General features: G+C 48.6%; 1 protein-coding gene across 1 annotated transcript; it reads left to right on the top strand.

The window, feature by feature from the left end:
• Positions 1 to 24: 24 nt before the first annotated feature.
• Positions 25 to 24,263, top strand: LOC116948549 (very-long-chain (3R)-3-hydroxyacyl-CoA dehydratase 2-like). Its single transcript, XM_032965303.2, has 7 exons — positions 25 to 2,643; positions 6,236 to 6,353; positions 6,935 to 6,953; positions 7,287 to 7,375; positions 20,649 to 20,770; positions 21,413 to 21,591; positions 23,313 to 24,263. Exons 1-7 carry the CDS (start codon positions 2,483 to 2,485, stop codon positions 23,390 to 23,392), a joined length of 768 nt encoding a protein of 255 aa, XP_032821194.2. The 5' UTR covers positions 25 to 2,482; the 3' UTR covers positions 23,393 to 24,263.
• The last annotated feature ends 839 nt before the right edge of the window (positions 24,264 to 25,102 follow it).

Raw genomic sequence — 25,102 nt, 5'->3', positions numbered from 1 at the left:
CAGCTACTTGGACCAGAGAGCTTCGATCTGCAAACTCCAGCAAATTGCGCACTTCAGGTGGTGGATTGGCTGGCGTTCCAAGTGGACTGCGACCCTCCAAAGCGGTGTTTCTCAAAATTGTTTTGGCCCGTGGACCACCCAGCCCCTACCCATGATGACAAAACGCATTAACTTCTCTTTAAATAGCAGCGATACAAAATAATTGATATTACTGCAACATGTCTTTTTTTTTAAAGCAGCCATAAGGTTTCTTTTAAGAGGGGTGTTGGGGGACACTTAGATATTAGGGTTTGGGTGGTTTAATCGGGGTCGTTTATCTAACTTTATTTTAAATGAAATATAAGTAAAATATAGTGTCTGAAACTAAATGAAACATTGTCATTATTTCCGGATCAACCTGCATTTGTATCAGCAGCCCGCGGACCACACTGAGAACCACAGCTCTAAAAAATCGCGCCGCCCATATGGTCGTCCCCGTGATACGTTGATCAAACATCTCTCGAGACACCGGTGGATGGCAGCAAAAGCAGTTTATGCAAACGCTGTCGCAATAGGTCACGTTAGGTTGCAAGGGTCCGCTAACTATGCATGATGAATGAAGAAGGGAACCTTCTCTGCTAGGAAAGGTCTTGGCAATGATAATTTGACATTGGGGGGTTCGCAAGCCTAGCAAAACAATGTGGTCTTGCAAAGACAATATTTTGTCTGGTCTAGCAGATGTGGGTGTTTTTTTTTTTTTAACAGGACCTACACTTCTGTACAGGCCTGTTCAATGCCTATGCTACCAAAAAATTAATTTGGGTTTTGGGGACTGACCGTCTGCACAAAATCGTTAAGGACTTTCAAGATGATGATAGAGTTGGGTAAAGTTGTCAATGGAAGGGCTATTTCCTGTCTACCTTGGTGTGGTCGTGATGTCGGCTGGTTCCTAAACTATTTGAAGTCTTGAGCACGCATCTAGAAACATTCTGTAGCTGTACCAGTCAGATGTTGGTGCAGACACTGAGAGGTCCATTGGCTGCGGGTGGCCAAGGGATTGTTGTCGACTGGTCAACCCTGCTCGCTGTGCTGATGACTTTGTAATTGCTGCTTACTGAGAATTCGGAGACTCGTGGAGGTCTCCCTGATATACCTCCACAGCCGTATTAGCTGCAGTGCAGAACTTCCCCTCGGCATTGGGCTGTGATGGAGGAAGATGCCAACCCCAGCTGCGAGCGATTATCAAATTCGTACAACTTTTAATTGCTAGCTCAACCCAGGCTGCATAATGCAGCTGTGTACGTTGAACTTCTTTCGCACCGTATGTACAGCCAACCGTGCTGCGAGGTGTGGGGAAGAACAGCAAACTAAACTCAAAGCAGTTCTAAAGAAATAAGTATCCAACCTAGATTTCAAAGTGCATAGCTCGAGTGGCTTCCTAATATCGGAAGAGCGTTCCAGACGGTCAGAGAAGCGCATCTGAAAGCGCGCGATGCAGTGACCGTTATTTTTGATGGCCAGCCAAAAGTCGCTGCTGTGAGGACGACCGCAATTCGCGTGATGGTTTACGCTCATTGACGAGATGATCAGCAAGGTTATGTTTGTAATGCGCGCGACCTTATCGACCTGTCCTGTTGCTCCACACGAAGCGCCGAGGATTCTCATACACAACCATTGTGGACCCTTTACAGCCAGCACACTGCTGGCTTTACACATTCAAGCTGACCTGCCTACAGTCTCAGCTTGAGTTTAACAAGGCTTTGATCGTGAGGAGTTTACATCAACAAAGCGAAGGAGCCAATAAGAAAGCCTTCAACACTTCACGTTGCTTCGAAGTCTCGTATCCGAAGTGTGGCGGCAAAACCACCGTGGTGAGATCACTTATTGGCGGAGGGGTCGCCGTAAGTGTGCACGTGTGTATGGAAGTCTGTAGGCTGTGTCAATGCTGCTCGCGTGCAGGGAGTACACGTGTCGTGGCGAAATGAATGCTCAGTAACAGCACCGTGGGGATCGCGTCACGTCGCGATCTCTACACCCGTCCACTGATGGTCACGGCACATTGGGAGCACTGCTAGGTGGAATGCGTGAAGCGCAGGGTGGTGTCGCTTGTGGTGGGGCGGCCGTTGTTGGAGAGGAAATATGGTCGCGAGGGAAAAGCATCGCAAATGTTTATGCCGGCACCAAATGTCGGTACAAATATATTCCCGACACCCGAACACAGATGCCAATTACGGGACAGGTGGCAACCGACCTCGTCAAGGACACTTCTGGGGCAGCTGGAGGCAGTCACCACCTCCTCCCTCATCTCGTCGTCTCCTCCCTCCCCCTTCGTATCTCCTTTCCTCCCCTCCTCACCTCTCTCTCTCCCTACCCTCCTTTTCCTCCCATTGCCCGCTCATCCCCTCCTTCCTCCCCTGCCCCCGTCCTCTAACTCTGGCCCTCTCCCCGCACTCCCTGTGCCCTCGTCTCGCCGGACTTGCTGCTGCTGCTGCTACTCGGGGCTATGGTTCCGGGCGAGGCGGGCGCTGCCGTTGAGTCGGCGTCGCTCGCGAATGGCGACAACAACAAGAGGACGGCAGCGGCGGCGGCGGCCGCGGCTCCGGCGGGGAGCACCGGCGTGGCAACCGCGTGGCTCATCTTCTACAACGTGGCCATGACGGCAGGGTGGGTCCCCGCGGCGCGCTCCCCTCTCCAGAGCCGCTGCAGCGCACGCGCGGTGCACCACCCCGCTCCACCAACCTCCCTTCGGCGCGTGGAACTTTGCGGGAGAACCTGGCGGGCCCTGTTATAATTAACCGCGGGACCTCGGTGGGATCGGGGACCTGGTCCCCTGCGCGGAAGGCGGCGGTGGTGGGGGGAGGGGGGGTTCCCGGGCCCCCGCCCGCACCGCCTGGGCTCCTGCTGACGGGCGAATTGCGCGGCCAAAAATAGCGACACGGGAGCCGAGTTCAAGACAGCTGCTCCCATCGAGAGGAGGAGGAGCTGGGGGGAAGGGCGGAAGTAGGGACAGCCGGACAGGTGCCCGCGGGCACGGTCATCTCATCGGGGGGATTGGGTGCAGGGTCCCTCTCCATTCTTACACACAGTCCCAACGCTGACTCACAACACGGACACACAGTCCCAACACTGACTCACAACACGGACACACGGCACCAACACTAACTCACACCACGGACACACAGTCCCAACACTGACTCACAACACGGACACACAGTCCCAACACTGACTCACACCACGGACACAGCACCAACACTGACTCACACCACGGACACACGGCCCCAACACTGACTCACAACACGGACACACAGTCCCAACACTGACTCACAACACGGACACAGTCCCAACACTGACTCACAACACGGACACACGGCCCCAACACTGACTCACAACACGGACACACAGTCCCAACACTGACTCACAACACGGACACACAGTCCCAACACTGACTCACAACACGGACACACAGCACCAACACTAACTCACACCACGGACACACGGCCCCAACACCGACTCACAACACGGACACACAGTCCCAACACTGAGTCACAACACGGACACACAGTCCCAACACTGACTCACACCACGGACACACAGCACCAACACTGACTCACACCACGGACACACGGCACCAACACTGACTCACAACGGACACACGGCACCAACACTGACTCACAACACGGACACAGCACCAACACTGACTCACACCACGGACACACGGCACCAACACTGACTCACCACGGACACACGGCACCAACACTGACTCACAACACGGACACACAGTCCCAACATTGACTCACACCACTGACACAGTCCCAACACTGACTCACAACACGGACACACGGCACCAACGCTGACTCACACTATGGACACACTGCACCAACGATGACTCACAACACGGACACACAGCACCAACGCTGACTCACACCACGGACACACTGCACCAACGATGACTCACACCACGGACACACAGTCCCACCACTGACTCACAACACGGACACACAGCACCAACGCTGACTCACACCACGGACACACAGCACCAACACTGACTCACACCACGGACACACGGCACCAACACTGACTCACAACGGACACACGGCACCAACACTGACTCACAACACGGACACAGCACCAACACTGACTCACACCACGGACACACGGCACCAACACTGACTCACCACGGACACACGGCACCAACACTGACTCACAACACGGACACACAGTCCCAACATTGACTCACACCACTGACACAGTCCCAACACTGACTCACAACACGGACACACGGCACCAACGCTGACTCACACTATGGACACACTGCACCAACGATGACTCACAACACGGACACACAGCACCAACGCTGACTCACACCACGGACACACTGCACCAACGATGACTCACACCACGGACACACAGTCCCACCACTGACTCACAACACGGACACACAGCACCAACGCTGACTCACAACACGGACACATGGCACCAACGCTGACTCACACTATGGACACACGGCACCAACACTGACTCACGACACGGACACACAGTCCCAAACACTGACTCACAACACGGACACACAGCACCAACGCTGACTCACAACACGGACACACAGCACCAACACTGACTCACAACACGGACACACAGTCCCAACACTGACTCACACCACGGACACACGGCACCAACACTAACTCACAACACGGACACACGGCACCAACGCTGACACACCACGGACACACGGCACCAACGCTGACACACCACGGACACACGGCACCAACGCTGACTCACACTACGGCCACGCGGCTCCAACACTGACTCACAACACGGACACTCGGCACCAACACTGACTCACACCACGGACACTCGGCACCAACGCTGACTCACAACACGAACACATGGTCACAACATCTACGATTGGATCACAGAAGTCCTGCGGTGCCTCCAACCGAAGACTTCCTTTGAACACCACGTGACACGCTGTTCTGCGAGAGATCCACCGGTAGAACAATCGGAACGTCCAGGAGACCATTGAATATGGCGATGGGTCACGTTCTTGGAGAAAAAGGCGATATTAAATACTTCGGCCTTACCTAAATAATGGGGCGGGCTACACGGCAACGATATAGACGCAACACAATTGAAATAAGCACTACTGTATGCCACAAATTAAAACAAAATTATTGAAATAAACACGTATAAACCCTATACAAGACACATTCCTGGAGAATAAATAGTATAAATACTGAATAAATACCATCCTTCCAAATGATGATCCAAAGCGAGTGTGTGTGTCCGTGATGGTTAACTCACTGTGCTATGAACCGGGCAACTCGAGTTCAATTCCCGCTCACGACCAACACCAGTGACGATTATCTGAACCGCTACTGGGCCTCCCCTAGATCGGCCCAGCCTCAAATGAGTACCTGGTTTGGTGTGTAAACATCGCCACTGGGGAGACGAAGGCGGTGGGGCGTGGTGCTGGCCATCCCCCCCCACCCCCCGTGTGCCGTGCCAGAGTGGGGAGCTGGCACCGTTGCCTGCCGGGCTGCTCAGTCACCAATGGGGAGGTCAGGTGGGAGAGGGGGTCTGAATCGGCCACTGAACGGCATGGCGAGTTCGTCTATCCTAGCTGATGAACAGTAAGGTTTTATTTTTGTGTTAGATCACGTGAATATATAAATGTTGTGTCGTTAAACCCGCCACCACCGGACACAGCCAACTAGTAAGGGTTGTCACGTAAACAGAACGTATCAATTCGTCACTAGTACAGCACACAAGGTGTGTTGGAGAGCCAAGCCACATTTATAATCTGAGTACGACGTTTCGCCAGTAATTACAACTAGCTTCATCAGGCGAGTTGTAATTTCTGGCGAAACGTCGTAATCAGATGTAAGTGTTGTGGCTTGGCTCTCCAGCACACCGGTGTGCTGTACTAGTGACGAATTGACACGTTCTAGTTACGTGACAACCCTGACTAGTTGGCTGTGTCGGGTGGTGGCGGGTGTAACGACACATGTATATATTTACGCGATCTAACCCAAAAAAATACCTGCATTGTGGATGACATTAATGGCGAAAGCCTACTGCGTGTTAAACGAACAGTAAGGTTCTTTCCTATAATTTCCGAAAATGCCACACAGCCCACAGCAGCCCGCTGCTCGCACTGCTGTAGATGGATCATGATCGCCGTGCATGGTGGTGGTTCAGAATCTGTCTATTGATCGTCAGCCTTGCTGCATGTGTGCACGTGGTGGTGGTGGTGGTGTAGATGGATCGTGATGTCGGGGGTGATGCTGAAGCACGCGCTGCTGCAGGGCACCGTGCGCGGCATCTACCGCAGCGTCGAGAAGCCGCTCAAGCTCTTCCAGACCGCGTCTGTCCTCGAGGTGCCGGTCCGCGACGCTCACAGCAGCAACTCTAAACAGCAGGAACAGCGGGCCATGCGCTCCATCCGTCGTTTGAACTGGGGATGTTGAACGCAAACCGATAACCGTTTCGAGAACTGCCTACCGGTTCTGAAAGTCACGCACCGGTAACCAATTCCAGTGGATTTTTTTTGGCATTAATGCACTTATTTTAACTTTTACCGTTGTTTTAACGCTGCCATAGCCATTACACGGCTACGGCAGCTCCCCTTGTTAGCCAGGTTAAAAGTGAATTAGTTTACATTTAATGCTGGACACGGTTATGCAAACATTGATTTTAACAGCCCTAATCAAACCAATCTCTCAACGCGCTCCCACGTGCTATCGGAATTTACAGCGTGTGGGTTCCGCGTGATTATTCTGAGTTTTGCTCCACGTGCTGGGGAGCTTCCCCAGCAACTGAAGCGTAACGTTGGACGTTGTGCGGAAGCGCACGCGGTGACAACCCGAATGCACAAGGGGGCGCTGCACAGCACCGTCACAGCGCGCAACTCGCCGTCCCAGCACAGGTCTCTAATTGGGAATTTTGCTGTCCTTGGCAGGTCCTGTACTCCTTTTTCGGTGAGCAATGCACTCACTGACAATTCGTGTTCTTCCGTTGCGAGGGAACTCGATGCACACTTCTGAACCAATCACAAGAAAAAAACCTAGCATGGCTAACCAACGCCAAGAACCACATCTGTATCATTTCGGGTGAGGTTGACAATAAAACACTTTCAACAGAGGTCGGGAATTTTTTTTTAAAAGGTAATGTTATGCTACTTTAACCACCGCCAAGCGTGTTCTTACCCGTTAGAGCACGAGTTTGTGCGTTCAGTTGTTCCTGAATAACACGGAGGCTCCCTGAACAGATCGGCCTGCCAGCTTGTTGTTATCCCTCTCTGCCCCCCCCAGGCATCGTGCCGTCGAGTGTGACGCTCAAGGCGTTCCACGTGTCCTCGCGAATCTTCCTACTGTGGGCCGTGGTGCACAGTGTGAGAGAGGTACCAAAATTATAAACGCCTCCTTTGAACTTACAGCTTTTGTGACTGCAGGAATTCATGTTCTTGGGTCTTTCGGTAAAGTCACATAGATTTAAAACAAACCTGCCTCAGCAGCTTTCCCGCTATTTTTTTATCCTGATGACGATTGCTTGTGTTGCGATTTAAACGTCGTAGTTTTTGGTTCTTTTTTTGTTATTTTCGTTGAACCTATCTACATGACTTTACCGAAAGACCCAAGAATATGAACGCCTCCTCTCTACCATTTGTCTCTCCACAGTGTTGTTTTACATGACCCATTGGCCATACGCATGGCCTTGATGGAGTGCATCTTTGCTTAACTAATTCTATAGATGAACATGCTGAGCCAATTTTTACATTGTCTCATCATCAGAAGAGTTAGGCTAGAGTGAGCCAATGCTTGTGAGCTGCCATGTGTACCCTCTCTGTGTGATATGGGCCCTGCAAAATACATAATGTCCACACGTTTTTCTCTCCATATACACAAATATTTTTTCTACAACTTTTTGGCCTCATGGACTTTTGGGAGTGCTCATTATCAGCAGAATTAGTTAAATACATGGACACTCTGGACTGGTTTCGATATTCAGTGTCTCATCAACACCCATACTCGGGTGCTGCGATATAACGATATATCACATATTAGATCCACAATAATCATGTTTCTGTTTTTTCTAACGATCATCATATTGCGATCACAGTTGCTCATCCTACTTTTCTAAACTATTTTACTTTCTGAGGTGGCAAGATAGAAACCACGTGAGATACGAGAGGCTTGAGCTGATTTAGATGGAGAGATACAGATGTACCCCGATGCACGTTAATTTGATTTACGGTGACTCGTTATGTTCGTCATAAATGAACACATTTTTATTTCTCATTTGTTCCGATATTAATTTTTTTTTTGGTCTAAATTATATAGTAAACCCTCGCTATGCGCGCATTCTCGATTCGCGAGTTTCGCATATCCGTGAGTTACTAAATGTTTACCGATTCCCTATTCGCGACACCGGGGAGGTGTGCGCGGAATGTTACATTTGCAGCAATCCCGCTCTATACTCGCTATTGTGCATTTTGACTTTATATGTATTTAGTCGATTCGTTTATACATATTGGTGTAAACGAGTCAACCGTGAGGTCCATTAAAAATAAGGCGAATGCAATCGGATAAAGTGTATGCGGCGAATGCTCCCCAAACACCTGCATCTCCCGAGGGAGTCATCCTCCTGAATTCCTCACCACCACCTCCATCGTTGTCAAATGATGATCATCAATCGTAATAAAAACACATTAAACATTTACCATTTCCCCACCCCCCCCCCCGCCCAAATTATCGCTCGTACTAGGGACGTCATCCCATTTTTCCCCCATTGGAACGAGGTTTCTGCATTCGTGAATTCTGCATTCGCGAGCGTTTTCAAAAACGTAACGCTCGCGAATTGTGAGGGTTTGCTGTAAAATTTTGGTGGGGTGAAAAAAATGAACTAAATGCGCGTTTTGTCGTTTGTCCGTGCATTTAATACCATTCCAGGCAATTCTGGCCGCCACCATTTGTAGCTTCGCCACGTGTTGTTTACAAGCGGGGTAGTGTAAACTACTGTACCACCATGCTTTGAACTGTACGTACTGTACGTACTGTAGGTACAGTACTCCCCAGCAGGGGGAGGAAGACGCTCCTCCTGTCCCTCCCCCACCCTCCCTGTCTGCCCCCACCCTCGACACCTTACAACCACGTGTACGGCAGTTTCAAGTTATAATGCAGTGTATTATTAATCCCTGTCTAGTTATTCTCCGTATTTAAGTATGAAAATATTTTAGTATGTGTTGAAAAGTGTTATTTTAGTAGGCTTTGAATCAGAAAATATTTTCTTAGGAACGCATCTTTGGTTGACGTAGTGGGATATATTTCAGTTTCCAAGCGTGTCTCGCTTAACGAGCAAGATGCATTCCACGAAAATTGCTCGGTAAGTGAAAACTCTTGAAACGATCATCGTTTTCCCATTGACTCCCATGTTAAAAGCTGAGATACGTTTCAGCCCCAACTTTTTCCACTCTTGAACAACGTTTAAACGTGAGAAATATACATTATAATCTTGACTTAAAGCTTTCGTGAATGCAGGAATTCATATTCTTTTGGTCTTTCAGTAAAGTCACGTAGATAGGTTCAAAGAAATGAACAAAAACTACGACGTTTCGATCGCAGCACAAGCGGTCGTCCACTTGTGTTGCGACCGCTTGTGTTACGATCGAAATGTAGTTTTTGTTAATTTCTTTGAACCTATCTACGTGACTTTACCGAAAGACCCAAAGAATATAAATTACTAGCGGGAAGTACCTGCCGTTGCCCGGGCGAAAAAGACAGACACACACATCGACCTACACACACTTACAGACATTGACCCACACACACAAATACATCGACTTACACACACATATGGACTCACACACACAGACATCGACCTTAGATACACACCCATGGAGTTACACACACACGGACAACAACAACCGCCATTCACCACTAAGTGGTGGTGACGTCACCGCGACGCTTGTGCCAGGCTATGTGCACCTTGAGACCATGTGAAGTGTCGAACGCCCGCTAGCAGGAGGTCACGGGGCAGACGCAGATGCCACAGGTCGACTGACTGAGACGACTGGCTGATGCACCACCTGTGCCCCCTACTGTGGCAACCTGCTGTGCTTTAGCCACCCGGCGCTCCGCTCGTTGTCGTAAGCGTCGCTGCTCCGCCCTCCGTTGTTGTTGGAGGGTAACTGCCTCCAACTGCCCAGTAGCGTCCTTCACGAGCCTCCTCCACAGAGGCCGATCTTGACACCGCTGGTACCAGTTATCGGCAAGTCCACTCAGCTCCACATCTTCCTGTACCACATCACTCCATCTCTTCTCTAGCCCGTGCCGTGCCCGTTTAGCCCCCTCTATCCGGCCGAACAAAAGCTGTTTCGGCATGCGGTGACTGGGCATGAGGGCTACATGACCCAGCCAACGCAGCCTTGCCTGCCGGAGGAGCTCACTGATGGGACTTTGCCCAAATCTTTCAAGGATTTGTGAGCTCACACAATTCAGCCAGGTTAAACCCAGGATGGATCGTAGGCAGGCCAGCCTAAATGTTTCCAATTGGCGAAGATGCTCCATTAGGGGGTCCATGTTTCGCAAGCATAGAGAAGGGAGGGAATGACCATCGCTGAGAAGACCTGAAGCTTCGTGCGGAGCGACAGACCAGGTAGCTTCCACACAGCGTTACGCAACCGATGAAAAGATAATGCTGCTCGACTGATTCTGAGTGAGACCTCTGCTGTCAAACCGGAGCCGGTCATGAGCACAGTGCCCAGGTATGGGAAACTCTCCACTCTCTCCACAACTGCCCTATCACCGATTGGGAGTTGTGGGGGTGGAGTGCCCGATGGTACAAAATACCCAGGCAGGTGCTTAGCAGCAGTGCCTCCAACTCCTCCTTTGAATGAGCAGCAATTACCAAATCATCAGCATACATAAAGTGGTTGAGCAATAGGGAGCCATCCCTTGACCACACCCGGACATCGATCATCCTCCCATTGTATCTGTACCAGATGCAAATTTCTCTGGTACAGCCATCAAAGGCTTCACGAACGATGTGGTCGAAAAACATGTTAAATAATGTGGGAGCCAGAGGACATTCCTGTCTCACCCCGGCTACGTAGTTTTACCCGGGCCCGCTCACCATCATGAAGGTCCTTAATGATTGTGAGCAGAGGATCAGGGACTCCGAAAGCACGAAGAACAACCCAGAGCCCAGGCCTACTGATGGTATCATCATAGGACTTGACCAGGTCAATAAAGCAGAGATGTAGGTCTTGTTAGAATTTCCTACACCTCTGCTGTAGCAAACGGACAGAAAATATGGCATCTGTGCAGAACTTCTCTTTACTGAAACCACATTGGGGCTCCGCAAGCCTCTCCTCAGTGTGCCTGGCAAGGCGATGTTGAATAATCCTTGCCAGGACCTTTCCCGGCACACTGAGGAGTGAGATGCCCCTGTAGTTGTTACAGTCTGTGCGGTCCCATTCTTAAAGAGGAGGACTACAAGGGCATTCTTCCAATCCTGCGGAACCCGTCCAGTGTTCCAGACTGTTGTTATGATGTCAGTCTGTGCACAAATGCCACCCTCCTTTGCATTTCGCTTGGCAGATCATCTCTGCCCGGTGCCTTTCCTGGTCTCAGACTCTGGATCGCCTTTAGTACTTCCTCAACAGATGGCACCTCAGCCAGCCACTCACAGGGGGTGACTTCCTCACTTTGTCCCACGATGTTTTCCATGTCTAGGGATTTCCCTTCCCCCAGGACTTCACAGAAATGCTCAGCAAATCTGCAAACCTGTTCCTGGGGGTTGGAGATTACCGTTTTTTCTTCTAATGATGGTAATAGGTGTGGCACTGCAGGTTACTTTTTTGATGGAGTTAAATAGGGATTTGTGATCGCGGGCCATTGAGGCAGACTCCATCTCCTCAGCAACCTGCGACCACCACCCATCCTTGCAGCATCTCACGGCTCTCCGAACCTCCGAGCGAAGGCTGTGGTAAGCCTCCTCATTCTCTGATGTGGGATGCTGTAGATGATTAGAGTGGGCCTGTGGCTTTTTCTCAGCCATCCTGAACACCTCCTCTGTCAGCCAGGGTCTCTGGGGAGTTCTGGACCACGTACCCAAAGCAGCTATTGCAGCTGCCTGAGTCACAGTCCTAAACCTCGCCCATTTACCCTCGACATCTGGAGGAGTGGGAGACGATGCCAACCCCAGCCGCAAGCGATGATGAAATTCTCGCTTGCAACTTTCATCACCTAGCTGAGACCAGGCTACCTTAGGTTTGAATGGGGTCCTGGGTGTACACCCACCACCGGACTGGAAGAATGGCAGGCGCATCTTACAGATGACAAGTCGATGGTCAGAGGGAAGATCAGCTCCCCGGTAGGTCCTGGTATCAAGGACATGGGCCCACATCCGCTGTTCCGTCACTATGTAGTCCAGAAGATGTTCTTGCTTGGACCCGGCATGCATCCACGATGTTGTGTGGATGCTCCGATGCTGGAACAGCGTGTTGGTAATTACAAGCCCATGGGCTGCACAAAAATATAGCAGCCTCCTACAGTTGTTATTGAGCTGATCTGGACCATGCCTTCCAATCGCTGCAGACCAAGTGCCAGTATCATGACCAACTCGGGCATTGAAGTCACCCAACAAGATGACTTTATCCCAAGGCGCCACTTTAGCTAGCACCTGTGACAGGAGGTCATAGAAGGCATCTGACTCATCGGCCTTGTCTGCATCCCTCCACGGATGTTCATCTTCGATGGGGGCATAAGTAACCATGATCACCACTCCTCGCCTCCGGTTGATGGGAAGGCGAGCCCAAAGTAGCCTGGGGCTTACAGCTTCCCACACCTCACCGCCATGCTCCCACGCCCCCTTCATTATTTTGTTCAGAAGAAGAGCCACTCCCTGTTGTTTGGTATTCTCCTGCCCCGAGTAGAGGACTGTCCACCCCTCATGGTGGCAGGAGCCAGAGCCGGTCTACCGGACCTCATGAATACCACAGATATCCAGGCGGTACCGTTCCAGCTCCCGACAGAGGAGTGGCAGCCTCTCCTCCGCAGTGAGCGGTCGAACATTCCACGTGGCCATCCGTAGTGGCTTTTTGTTGTTTCTAACACACACATGCGCCTACACACACACACAAAGAAATGGACTTACACACTCACATGGAGCCACACACACACATCGACTGACACACACACACATCGACTCTCACACACACTCACATGGAGCCACACACACACATCGACTCTCACACACACACACATGGACCCTCACACACACATCGACTCATGCACACACACAAAGACTCTCAGACACACATCGACTCACACACAGACATTGACTGACACATACAGACACATCGACTCTCACACACACATACACAAAGAAATGGACTAAGACTCTCACATGGAGCTACACACACACATCGACTCACACAAACAGACACATCGACTCACACGCACACATGTACTTAGACAGACATACATATTAAGAAATGTACTATTTTAATTGTAAAATTTTAGTTGTCTACACACACACACAAAACACGCACACACATTGACTAACACACACACATCGACTGACACACATATTGACTCGCACACACACATGGACTCTCACACACACACACACATCGACTAACACACACTCATGGACTCACACAAACAGACACGTTGACTCACACACACATATCGATGCAGACACACACGTAATAATTTAAAATAGAAGTAACCTAATTGTTAAATATTAGTTGTGTACACACACACAGCACGCACACACATTGACTAACACACACAGCGACCGACACACAGAGATATAAACACATACACACACACCGAGTCGCACACACATCGACTGATACACATGTAATGAGTGGCTCCGACACGGTAGAACTTCAAGTTATTTATTAATACATTATTCGGTACAGCTTCAGGTTCTCTCTCTCTTGCGTTGCGGATGTTAGCCACTCGGGTGGCTGTGCTGCCCCGCGCCACGTGGCGCTCACCAGCTCACCAACACGCCACTGGCTGACGACGCGCTGGGAGCGGCTGAGCGGCTGAAGGTCGAGCCGCCACGTGGCAGGTGGAGGTGGCGGGGCAGTAGCGACGGGGAGCTCCTCTTGATCTTCACACACCGACCCCGCACGCTGCTGTGCCCCTGGCTTATATTCACCCCCCGTGACTAAGCCCCGCCTCTGGCCACGCCCCTCTTGGAACCTTCGGGAACGTTCCCAAGGCTTCACTGGAGGATCCGCCCATCACCTTTACCCCAGATATAATATCTACTGTAGATAAGCCGTAGCTGTATAACCAATGTACGCCCCACAATATTACAGAAGATGGCGCCCACATTACACACACGGGCGTAGACACACACACGGTGGCAGACACGCACATGGACTCCCACGCACACAAAGGCTTACACACGAAAATATATTAATATTGACCAAGTAAATTTTGAAATGTTAGTTGTCAGCACACAAACATTATGAATGTAATATTTGCAAGGTGGTTATAGAAAAAAGTTTTCTGTAAAGGTGAGTTGACAAATAATAAATATAATAATGCCAGTGATTGTTAAAAGATTAGTTGTGAGCAGGCAACCAAAAATTGTAGTCTGCACACAAACATAGTTAATGTAATATTAGCAAGGTGATTATTAAAAAGCTGGGTTTATAGCAATATGAGGTTAGGGAAAGAAGCAAGCAAATAGTACTTAACATTGCTGTGGTGAGGCCTAGTCCCGTGCAGAGCCCCGTCCTTGCCTAGAGTGCGAAGCCGTCCGAGGTGTCACATGGCAGGCTGGGGGATGGGCCTGCTCCCCCCGGCTGTGCTACAATAATACTATCTAAGCGCTAAAATATGTAGGGACTCTATAGTAGTAACAGGACGCATTGGGGTGATGTGGGGAGAAGAGGACGTCACACTGTGAAGAAATAACCTCAGCGTTTTGTGTGTTTTAGTTGCATGTTTAACACGAATGAAAATTTGTGCCGATCGTGTGTGCGTTGCTAGGGGCAACCCCTGTCAGCAGTGCAAAGTGTAATGTTATAAATGCTTATAATACTAATGTGTGCGACTTACCTTGTAGGGTGTGCAGGCGAATAAAAAAGGCCGCACACCTCCGGCGATGGTGCGTGTGGGTTGCTAGGGGCTAACCGTGATGAGCGTTGTGCGCATGCGCAGCTTGCTGCGTTGTCCCGAGCGGCGAAGGGAAATAAATAAATCATAGTGCAACTAACTAAATACATGAAGAGATATCGCACAAGAACGCTATTTTAACTTATTTAAAGGTGACGGACGGGAGAAGGAAATAGCGCTTACGGCGTGGTACCTGGCAATTTTTAATGTAAACCCCGCCGTTTGAAAGCCTAATTTTTCGCAAGCGCGTGTGCGCAGACAGACAGGCGGACAGACAGACAAAAAATGAATGTTATAGGTAACAATGTTTTCATAAATACAATATTAACTGTAACATTTGCCAGACACGAAGAACCACAGTGCTTTGCAGGTGCCTGTCCTTAGCGTCTACAATTAGCGCAGTGAACCACCCCTCTCCCGCCACCGACAACCCTGTATATCTCAGAAGTCCAATTATTTACGGTCACAACTCAAAAGCCTTCAACCCCATGCCTTGGTTACATGTCTGGCCCCATCACAACCACAGCACCTGGTGATGCACGTTATCCACCCAGGAGCGCCTCACAGAGGCTTGTGTTGAACCAATGTTGCTAAATCCATGATATGTTTTTTTGGGTTAGATCGCGTAAATATAAGTGTATCGTTAAACCAGCACCACCTGACACAGCTAATTAGCAAGGTTTGTCACATAAACAGAACATGCCAATTTGTTACTAGTCAGTGTTGGAAAGCAAATCCATAAAAATTATAATCTTAGTACGACGTTTTGCCAGTAATTACAACTAGCAGCATCAGGCGGACTGCCAGATTTGTGGAGAATCCTGTTTCGATCCTTAAATAGAGGGATAGATGTGATGGCGTCACTTGTGAGCCCTTCACGTGTGAAGGGAGGGATTAATGAATTTTATCTATGCCCCACCCCTTCTCTATCCTCCCGTTGCCGATCTCCCCCTTATCTCATGCGCACAGTCGTTTATGACTCTTGGGCTACGCCCATTTCTACCCTTTAGAAGCAGCCTGCATAAGCAGCTTTCCTCCTACCTTATATAACCTCTTGTTGCAGCAGCTCTTTCTCCTTCGTCAGCAGTTCTCCTGCTGTGTTGGTCTCACCTGATGACGGTTGCTTGTGTTGCGATCGAAATGTCGTGAGCTTCAAATCAAGATTGAACCGCCTCTACGGGGAGGGTTTCCACACAATTGTTAGATCTTTTAACAGACTGTGAGACAAGAAGGCTCACCTGATCGAGTCGCTCACCTTTCTGAAGAGATGCCGCGACAACAAGATAATTCCGATCGCCTTTACACTCACATCTGCTGCTGTCACTTCTTCTAATGCTAAACGGATCTTGTTCAGGGCCAGCCTAGCTCTAATCTCAGAGAGAATAAGACTGCTCCGATTTGAGCTTGATAATTTAGACAATATTCTCTTACAATCACACTTAGCATTAACAGATAAAATGTCCACATCGGATTGGGATCATGTAGATAACATGACTGTTTCTTCAGCCGCTACAATGCCAATCAAATGTAAAGCTAACATGATTGCTGACTTCAACTTCCTGTCAAAAAATAATCCAGAGCTACACGTTAAAAAGTTAGATGTTAACAAGATTGTTATCAATCAGAGTAACAGCCAAATTTCTGGCAGCCTAAAATCGGTACTAGCTAAAGGGTTGAATTTCGCAGTCACCCCTAAACACATCCCAGTGAATGATATCATTGCCCAGGTCGATGTAGCCCTCAAAGATTTGGGACATCCCGGCAGATGTGGCAAGATCTTAAATCGCTGCTATCCTCAAAAACGCTAAAAAACTCCATTAGTAACTACAGCAAGGATGAGCGTTTTGAACTCGCTCAATTGAAAAAGAGAGATTATATTGTCATCCTCTCAGCCGACAAGGGCAATGCCACTATCATCATGGATAAAACCACATACAACTAAATTCAGGGCCTTCTTAATGATGGCAGTTATTTCAAAATCAACAGAGATCCTACCAACCGCCTGGCCACGAAAACTAACAATATCATCACTAATTCGACTTCTCTAATCAAACCGACCAATCAGCTCTCTCTAAAACCTTCGGTTGCTAGACCACCCAGATTTTATGGCCTTCCAAAAATCCATAAAGAAGGTACTCCACTCCGTCCTATCGCATCCACCATTAACTCAGCCACCTACAAACTGGCCCCATTTCTGTCTGAGACCCTGCTTCCATTCACGGGCAAGACCACCTCAGTTGTACTTAACTCAGCTCACTTGGTCTCTCTATTCAAGGACATCATTATTTGCTTGTCAGTTTCGATATAGTCTCTTTGTTCACTAAGGTACCTGTGCCTGACACTATTGTAATCATTGAAGACTTGGTCCAACAGGAACTGAATCCTGATGTACAAAGTTTGGTGAGGCACTGCCTTACCAACACTTACTTCACCTGGAATGGTACATTCTACAAACAAAATGAAGGTACTCCTATGGGTTCTCCCTTATTGCCAGTGGTCGCGAATGTTTTCATGGAGAAATTTGAAACATACCATCCTGACATCCACCCTATGTCCTTCCTTGTGGAAGAGATACGTAGATGACACGTTCGTCACCTGGCCACATGGCCTGCCAGCACTGAACCAATTTCTCAACCACATCAATTCTATACACCCATCTATCAACTTCACCATGGAAGTGGAAAATGATGGCAAGCTACCATTCCTGGATGTTTTGATTGAGAAGAAACCTGATGGCTCGTTGGGACATTCTGTCTACAGGAAAGCCAACCACACTGATTCCTATCTAAAGCCTGATTCCCACCACCATCCAGCCCAGGAGAACTCCCTCATCAAAACACTACACCATAGGGCCCATGGTATCTCCGACCAACACCACCTAGCCAGTGAGCTTGAGCACGTACACCAAGCCCTCAAGATGAATGAATATCCAGACCGCACAATCCGCAAAGCTGTATCCCCAACTATGGGGAGAGAACCATCTGAGAACCCAATGAAAACCATCACCCTGCCATACATAGCAGGTGTTGCCAAAAATATTTCCAAAATCTTGAACAAACACAAGCTCCAGGTTCGATTCAACACAGTAGACAAAATCCGTGATTTTATCCCATCTGTGAAGGATGTGATTCCTAACATGAAATACCCTGGTGTCTACAAACTAAGTTGTGTCAGCAGCAGAAGTTACATCGGGGATCGAAACGATATGTCTCGGACCGTGTTCGCGAACACAAGGCAGATTTGAAACACTGCAGAACCAATACCTCTGCCGAAGCTGATCACTGTTTTAACTTGGTGGGTTCGCACGCTATTGTTTTTTCCGAGACCAAGGTACTCTGCAAACCTTCAGGCTACCATCAAAGATATATAAATACAAACACAATTTCAACCGAGAAGATGGGTACAAACTGAGCAATCATTGGAAGGACGTTATTCACCGGTTTAGGTCATAATTGGCAATGATGCCCCCCTTCCTGCCTGCTGATGTTAGCAGCTATTTCCGAATCTCTGAGTCACAGATTCTCTCTCCCCCTTCCACCGATTATCTATGCCCCACCCCCTCTCTCTCCTCCTGCCGCCAATCTCCCCCTTGTCTCACGCACAGCCCCTTTCTTATCTATGCCCCACCCCCTCTCTATCATCCTGCCGCCGATCTCCTCCTTGTCTCATGCGCAGCAATCGTTTATGACTTGGGCGACGCCCATTTCTACCCTTTATAAGCAGCTTGCATCAGCAGCTTGGCTCTTACCTCATATAACCTCTTGTTGCAGCAGCTCTTTTTCCTTCGTCAGCAGTGCTCCTACTGTGTTGGTCTCACCTGATGACGGTTGCTTGTGTTGCCATCGAAACGTCGTGATCTATTATTTTTCTACTGACGTGACTTTACCGAAAGAACCAAAGAGTATGAATGCATATAAATTATGTTGCTGAACTTGTGAACTCCCAGAAGGCCGTGTAGCAGACAGCATGTGTACAAAAATGCATGGAGTGACATATAATACAAAGGAGGGAAATTGCCGACTTATTCTGTTATGTTCTCAGCAAAGATGCTTGTGATTACTCTGTGTTGTGTATCAGATGGTTTTGCATTGAGCTCGGACCCATATTTAAAAGAGGGTCCCTGCCTAAAAACATCTGGAAGTTCAGCATTGGTTCAAGCAGAGCCTGACTGAATCTTGAAGCCGTTTTTTATTGTGTTGAACCAACGCTGCTGAAGTTATACCCTCCGTGAAGGCCATGTGCCTGATGGGATTTGTAAAAAATACACTTATTACACGCTTTCTCTTAACTCACTCTGTCTGTTGTTGTCGTCGTTGTTGTTGTCGTTGTTGTGGTTGTTGTTGTATCCTCAAATCTTGTAACTCAATTTTAACCCACTTACCAATGTGGTATCGACTGCAAACTTGGTATACTTATGTCATACTGATGACAATACTATATTCTATCATAAAAAATAAAATAAAAAATATATTTTTAAACATTCTTTTTTATATGTTATGTTTCGGCTTGGGTCTAATTGTCCACGGTCAACTGACGTTTCCTGTAATTGGCCATGGTTTCCTTACGCTATGGCAAGCTTCGGGGCCACTTCCTGGAGTCGTGGAGTTCTGCCATTACCAGTACATTTCATAAAAGCGTGTTTAAAAAAAAGATGTTTTTAATATTACTTTGTTTTTACATGATCCTCAAGGCAATGTCGGCAGAGGCCTGCATTGCGATATTTGTCCCCTTTATAATGACCATTGACGAGCGGCTTGTGGGAGGAAACCGGAGATGCTGCTTCACCTCGCAGCTCCACAGACACAACACAGCACCTCCCCAGCTTCGGAGGCACCTACATGTTTGATACATACCAGCCTCAAACCCTGCTCAGAGGATTTTGGTTGCATGGGAAGGCACATTTGTATTGCCCGTGTAGCCCCCCCGTGGGCGTTACGTGAGACGAATTCTGCCAAGGGGTCTGTGTTGTCAGCCTCACTGGCAGTGATCATTGGCCAATGATCTCTGATAGCCACATTGGCTGAGGATGCAGCATGTGAACCTGAAGTGCAGACATCATATGTGTCTGATTCATAAATTAGTGGTGCGGGTTAGGCTACAATGGATATGACCAATTTGTGTCTTGAAAACCCTCCACCACCTGATATAGCCAAAGAAAAAGTCATGTGTACTCGCGTTTAACAGGGTGCCGATTATTTTTTTCCTCTGCCTAATACCGTTAAAGTTAGAGAGCAATTCGATGAAAAACTTTCACTTGAAACTTCGTCGTGCATCATCAAGAAAAGATCCAGATGGACAATACAGGAAGTCAGAATATCACATCACCCTTAAATGGCCTAAACGAAAAAACTATTGTGAATAGCATACGCGTGCAGTTTAGCACACGTGTCTAACCTGGCCGCCTGACTGTTGTGCTTGACTGTTGCACGGAGATTGTTTTCACCATTGTGGGATCCCCCCCCTGCCGCCAAGTCTCGCTCCCTGGTGCGCTGTTGCTGCTGCTGGTGACATCTGCTACTGCTGCCACTGTAGGTGCAGAACGAGGAGAGCACGCTGCTGTTCATCGTGACGTGGATGGTGACGGAGATCGTGCGCTACTCCTTCTATACGTTCACGCTTCTGCAGTACATCCCGTACTGTGTCAAGTGGGCGAGGTGTGCTCCACACTCTCCTGAGCCCCCTCCAGCGTGGCTGGTCACAGGTCACCGCGAGCCAGTATGAGGAGACTGTGCGAGTTGTGGAGTCTGTCACCTCTTTATTTGATTTGAGTTTGTTAACCCATTGGGTTGTTGTATTACATGTGCGCTTACCAGGAAATTATAATATCAGACCATCATTATGTTGGCAAATCTATACATTGCATTTGTAAATAAAGAGCACTGCTCGACTGAAATTCCCTCCCACTACCGCATTTCTCGAGCTCGTAAAACCATGCTGTATTCAACGAACCTCTTAACTCTTACAACAATAATCGCGCTGGTTATTGCTGGCCGCTTGACAGTATTGATCAGTATCCAGCAACTTAAAAAAAACGAACCGTATTCAACATTCTTCGTCTCATCAGCAGTCAGGCTTGTTAACAAATGCTGCTGGATTAGCAAGACGACTCCATATATTTGACTCCCGATGAGTGGAATGTTCACCATATTGTACAGAAACTCGTCGTGTGTTGCGATAGAGCATTACGGGTAATGGTGGTGAACAACAAGCGAATTCATGCACGACACCGGGGGCAGCGCCTGACGCCCGCGGCATCTCGTGGCTGCACAGGTGCTGATGAGTCCCCGTGTGTGCAGATACTCGTTCTTCATTGTGCTCTACCCATTGGGTGTGCTGGGCGAGCTGCTGACGATCCACGCGGCGCTGCCCCACGTGCAGCGCAAGGGGCTCTACTCCATCACGATGCCCAACGCGCACAACTTCTCCTTCGACTACCACACCTTCCTCATTGCCATCATGATCGCCTACGTGCCTGGTGCGCTTGGCCGTCACAGCTGCGGCTGGCGGATAGCAGTGGGGGCATGGAAGGGGTGCTATACCGATAAGGTCAAATCAATCAGGTCATCCCACACACGAGTGCCTCTCACGTGACCGCATTCCCTCCAATGTTAAATATGGCTGTGCACTCCAGTATTGACCCCTGTGCCTCAGCAAGAAGCCCCTGGGGTTGATTCCCGAATCGGGCCACTCTCTGTGGAGTTTGTACTTCTCTTCCTCTGTTCTGCATGGGTTTCATCTGGGTTCTGCGGTTTCCTCTCATTGCTAATCCCATACACAAAATGTCACTGGTATTGGCCAAAGTGAATTTTATGGATGGGTGTATGGAATTATTGTGTTTGAGAAATTGGTTAAATGCTGGCAGGCCATGTGGCCAAATGACAAAAGTGTCATCCACATATCTCTTCCACAAGGAAGAACGTAGGGTGGATATCTGGATGGCATCTGTTTCAAATTTCTCCATGAAAACATTCGCTTTAACTGGTGATAAGGGGGAACCCATAGGGGTATCTTCATTTTGTTTGTAGAAAGTACCATTCCAGGTGAGGTAAGTGTTGGTAGGGCAGTGCCTAACCAGAGTAGGAACATCAGCGTTCAGTCCATGTTGAACTAAATCTTCAATTATTGCTAAGGTGTCAGGCACTGGAACCTTGGTGAACAGAGGAACCACATCAAAGCTGATGAGAAAATCATCTGTGGACAGTGAAATGTCCTCGATTAGAGAGACCAAGTGAGCTGAATTATGTACTGCTGAGGTAGTCTTGCCAGTGAATGGAAGCAAGGTATCGGACAGAAAACGGGCCAGCTTGTAGGTAGGTGAGTTGATAGTGGAAACGATGGGCTGAAGTGGAGTGCCTTCTTTATGGATCTTAGGAAGACCATATAATCTGGGTGGTCTAGTAACAGAAGGTTTTAGGGAGAGCCGATTGACTGGTTCGATTAGAAAAGTCATAATATTGTTGTTTTTTGTAGTCAGGCTGTCAGTAGGATCTTTGTTGATTTTGGGGTAGCTGCCACCATTCAGAAGGTCCTGGATTTTGTTGTATGTGGTTTTATGCATGATGACAGTGGCATTGCCCTTGTCGGCCAAGAGGATGACTATGTCATCCCTCTTTTTCAATTTTAGTGCTAAATGGATCTTGTTTAAAGCCAGCCTATCACTAATCTCAGAGAGAATAAGATTGCTCCGATTTGAACTTGATAATTTGGACAAGACTCTCTTACAATAACACCTGATATTAACAGATAAAATGTCCACTTCTGATTGGGACCATGTAGATAACATGACAGTCTCCTCTGCTAATTCCGCCCGCCCCTCTCTTACCTATATAGCCTCTGGACACAAGCACCCCTTTTGCCCACTTCAGCAATTGTTTCTTGCTGTGGTTGTCCTACCTGACGACGGACGCTTGTGTTGCGCCCGAAACGTCGTGATTTAATTTATTTTATTTTATACCTACGTGACTTTACCGAAAAAACCAAAGAGTATATTAAAATGCACCAATTTGAATTCATGCCTCTATTATGTGTTTTTATCTCATGGAATTGACTAAACGTGACAGAACATACGAGGAGGGTAGACTGACGCTATGCTTAGTCTGTCATTCGGTGGCTATGTTTCCAGCTGCTTCCACCTCTCTACTGTCATCTGCTTCATCCCCTGCCCGGTCCCTTCTCCTGGTGTGTGTTGATCCGCAGGCTTCATTCAGCTCTACGCGCATCTGTTGCGGGAGAGGCGGCTGGTACTGAGAGTCACGCAGGAGCAGAAGGTTGACTGAGCCTTTCCGCGCGGAACCCCCCGACCCCAACTGTGACCCCGACCCCGCCGCGCATGAGCTCGCGTGTGTTTTGCATGGTCTCGCAGAGAGTGAGCTCCTACTTGAATCGTGAATTGGACAAGTCACGTTTGGCCTTCTGAGGCGACTTTCCAACGTGGGCACACAAGAGAATGAGCCCCCCTCTTGTAACTGAAAAATGGAGTACACCTCGTTGTCATAGTAGTTGTAGGCCATATGTGCTGGCGCCACGGTACAAGATCATAATATTTGATAAACTACTGGCAAATGTCTTAATTGGCAAGAGACTATAGCATCCCCCCCCCCCCCCCCCCCCGACTTGTCAGACGCTAATGCCCATTTGAAGGCCTGTGCTCTGGGCACCTAACGCCGCCGCCCGAGGACAGCAGCCAGCGGGATCCCTTGAGTTAGACTGCGGCAGGGCTTTGGAATGGTGGAGATGAGATGTGAAGTAAGGCGGTCTGAGTTCCCGAGGTATTTAAGCAAGTGCCCATCTATGCAAATCCATACACTTAATTGGTGGTCTGTTTAAACGTGGCGGCATGTGCCATAGGCAATAATTGTGGCCTGCTTGTAAGGACACAGGAGGATAAGGAGTCGGTGCAGGGGTGGCATGGTTTGCAAAGCTGATCCGTGTAGCTTCCCCTCTCCCAGAGCCGCCATGCGGTACGGTTAGAGACGAAACGAGGCTTCTTGGTTGAATGCTTTCAAAGGCAGCTTTCACCTTCTCATGCAATGGATCCATTTCATTGTTGAAATGATCTTCGGGTTGTTATTTATTGCAGAACACTTTGGATTGCTGATTCATGCAGTATATGTCTCAAAATATACGGATTCGGTGTGTCCAAGGAGTTGTGCTGTCATGTTTGTTTACTCTCAAGTGTCTAAGCAGCCGTGCCACTGACTCGGTCCTTAAAGGCCGCAGAGGCTTTCCGGTCTTCATTCTGTCTGAGATCTCAATTATTTAATCTCTTCAATAATTATCTTAACCAGACCCAGTTTAAATTTTGATTTAAAGCTTTCGTGACTGCAGTAATTCATATTCTTAGTTTTTTCGGTAAAGTCACGTTGAAGGGAAACAACAAAATAATAAAATATATATAAAACAATAAAAAATTCTCACGACGTTTCGACCATAACTCAAACGGTCGTCTTCAGGTGTGTTGGGGATCACAAAAAAGATCTCCAAAATCTTGAATAAACACAAGATCCAGGTCCGTTTCAACACATTACATAAAATCCGTGATCTGGTTCCGTCTGTAAAAGATGTGATTCCGGACATACAATACCCTGGTGTCTACAAACTAAGTTGCCTCTGTGGTAGTAGTTACATTGGAGAAACCAAACGCCATGTCTCGGACCGCATTCGTGAACACAAAGCAGACCTTAAACACGGTAGGACCAACACCTCGGCCGTGGCAGATCATTGTTCTAATTCAGTAGGCTCACATGCCATTGACTTTTCCAAGACAGAGGTTCTTTGTAAGCCATCTGGCTTCCATGAGAGGTTCGTTCATGAGGCTATCCACATATATGTAGGGGTGCTATGGGGAATAAACACATGACACGGGAAGGTGTGGTTCACCCACACCTTGGTGGCTACAACAACGTCCGCTAAGGCTCCAGTGGGTATAAAGTGCGGGGAGCCAGGGAGCTCGGGGCGGAGTGTGGGGCCCGAGGCTGAAGCAACCA

This window comes from Petromyzon marinus, chromosome 34, assembly GCF_048934315.1.
Source record: "Petromyzon marinus isolate PM22_M1 ecotype Great Lakes invasive population chromosome 34, UKy_Petmar_22M1.pri1.0, whole genome shotgun sequence".
NCBI lineage: Eukaryota > Metazoa > Chordata > Hyperoartia > Petromyzontiformes > Petromyzontidae > Petromyzon > Petromyzon marinus.
Note: the sequence above shows the minus strand (reverse complement) of the source record. Positions and strands in the feature narration are given on the sequence as shown.

Bases quoted from the DNA above. Each gene is read 5' to 3' on its own strand.
- LOC116948549 (XM_032965303.2), top strand. From the start codon at position 2,483: ATGGTTCCGGGCGAGGCGGGCGCTGCCGTTGAGTCGGCGTCGCTCGCG. The intron at 2,644-6,235 runs GTGGGTCCCCGC...GTGGTGGTGTAG, and splicing joins AACGTGGCCATGACGGCAGG to ATGGATCGTGATGTCGGGGG. The intron at 21,592-23,312 runs GTGCGCTTGGCC...GTTGATCCGCAG, and splicing joins CATGATCGCCTACGTGCCTG to GCTTCATTCAGCTCTACGCG.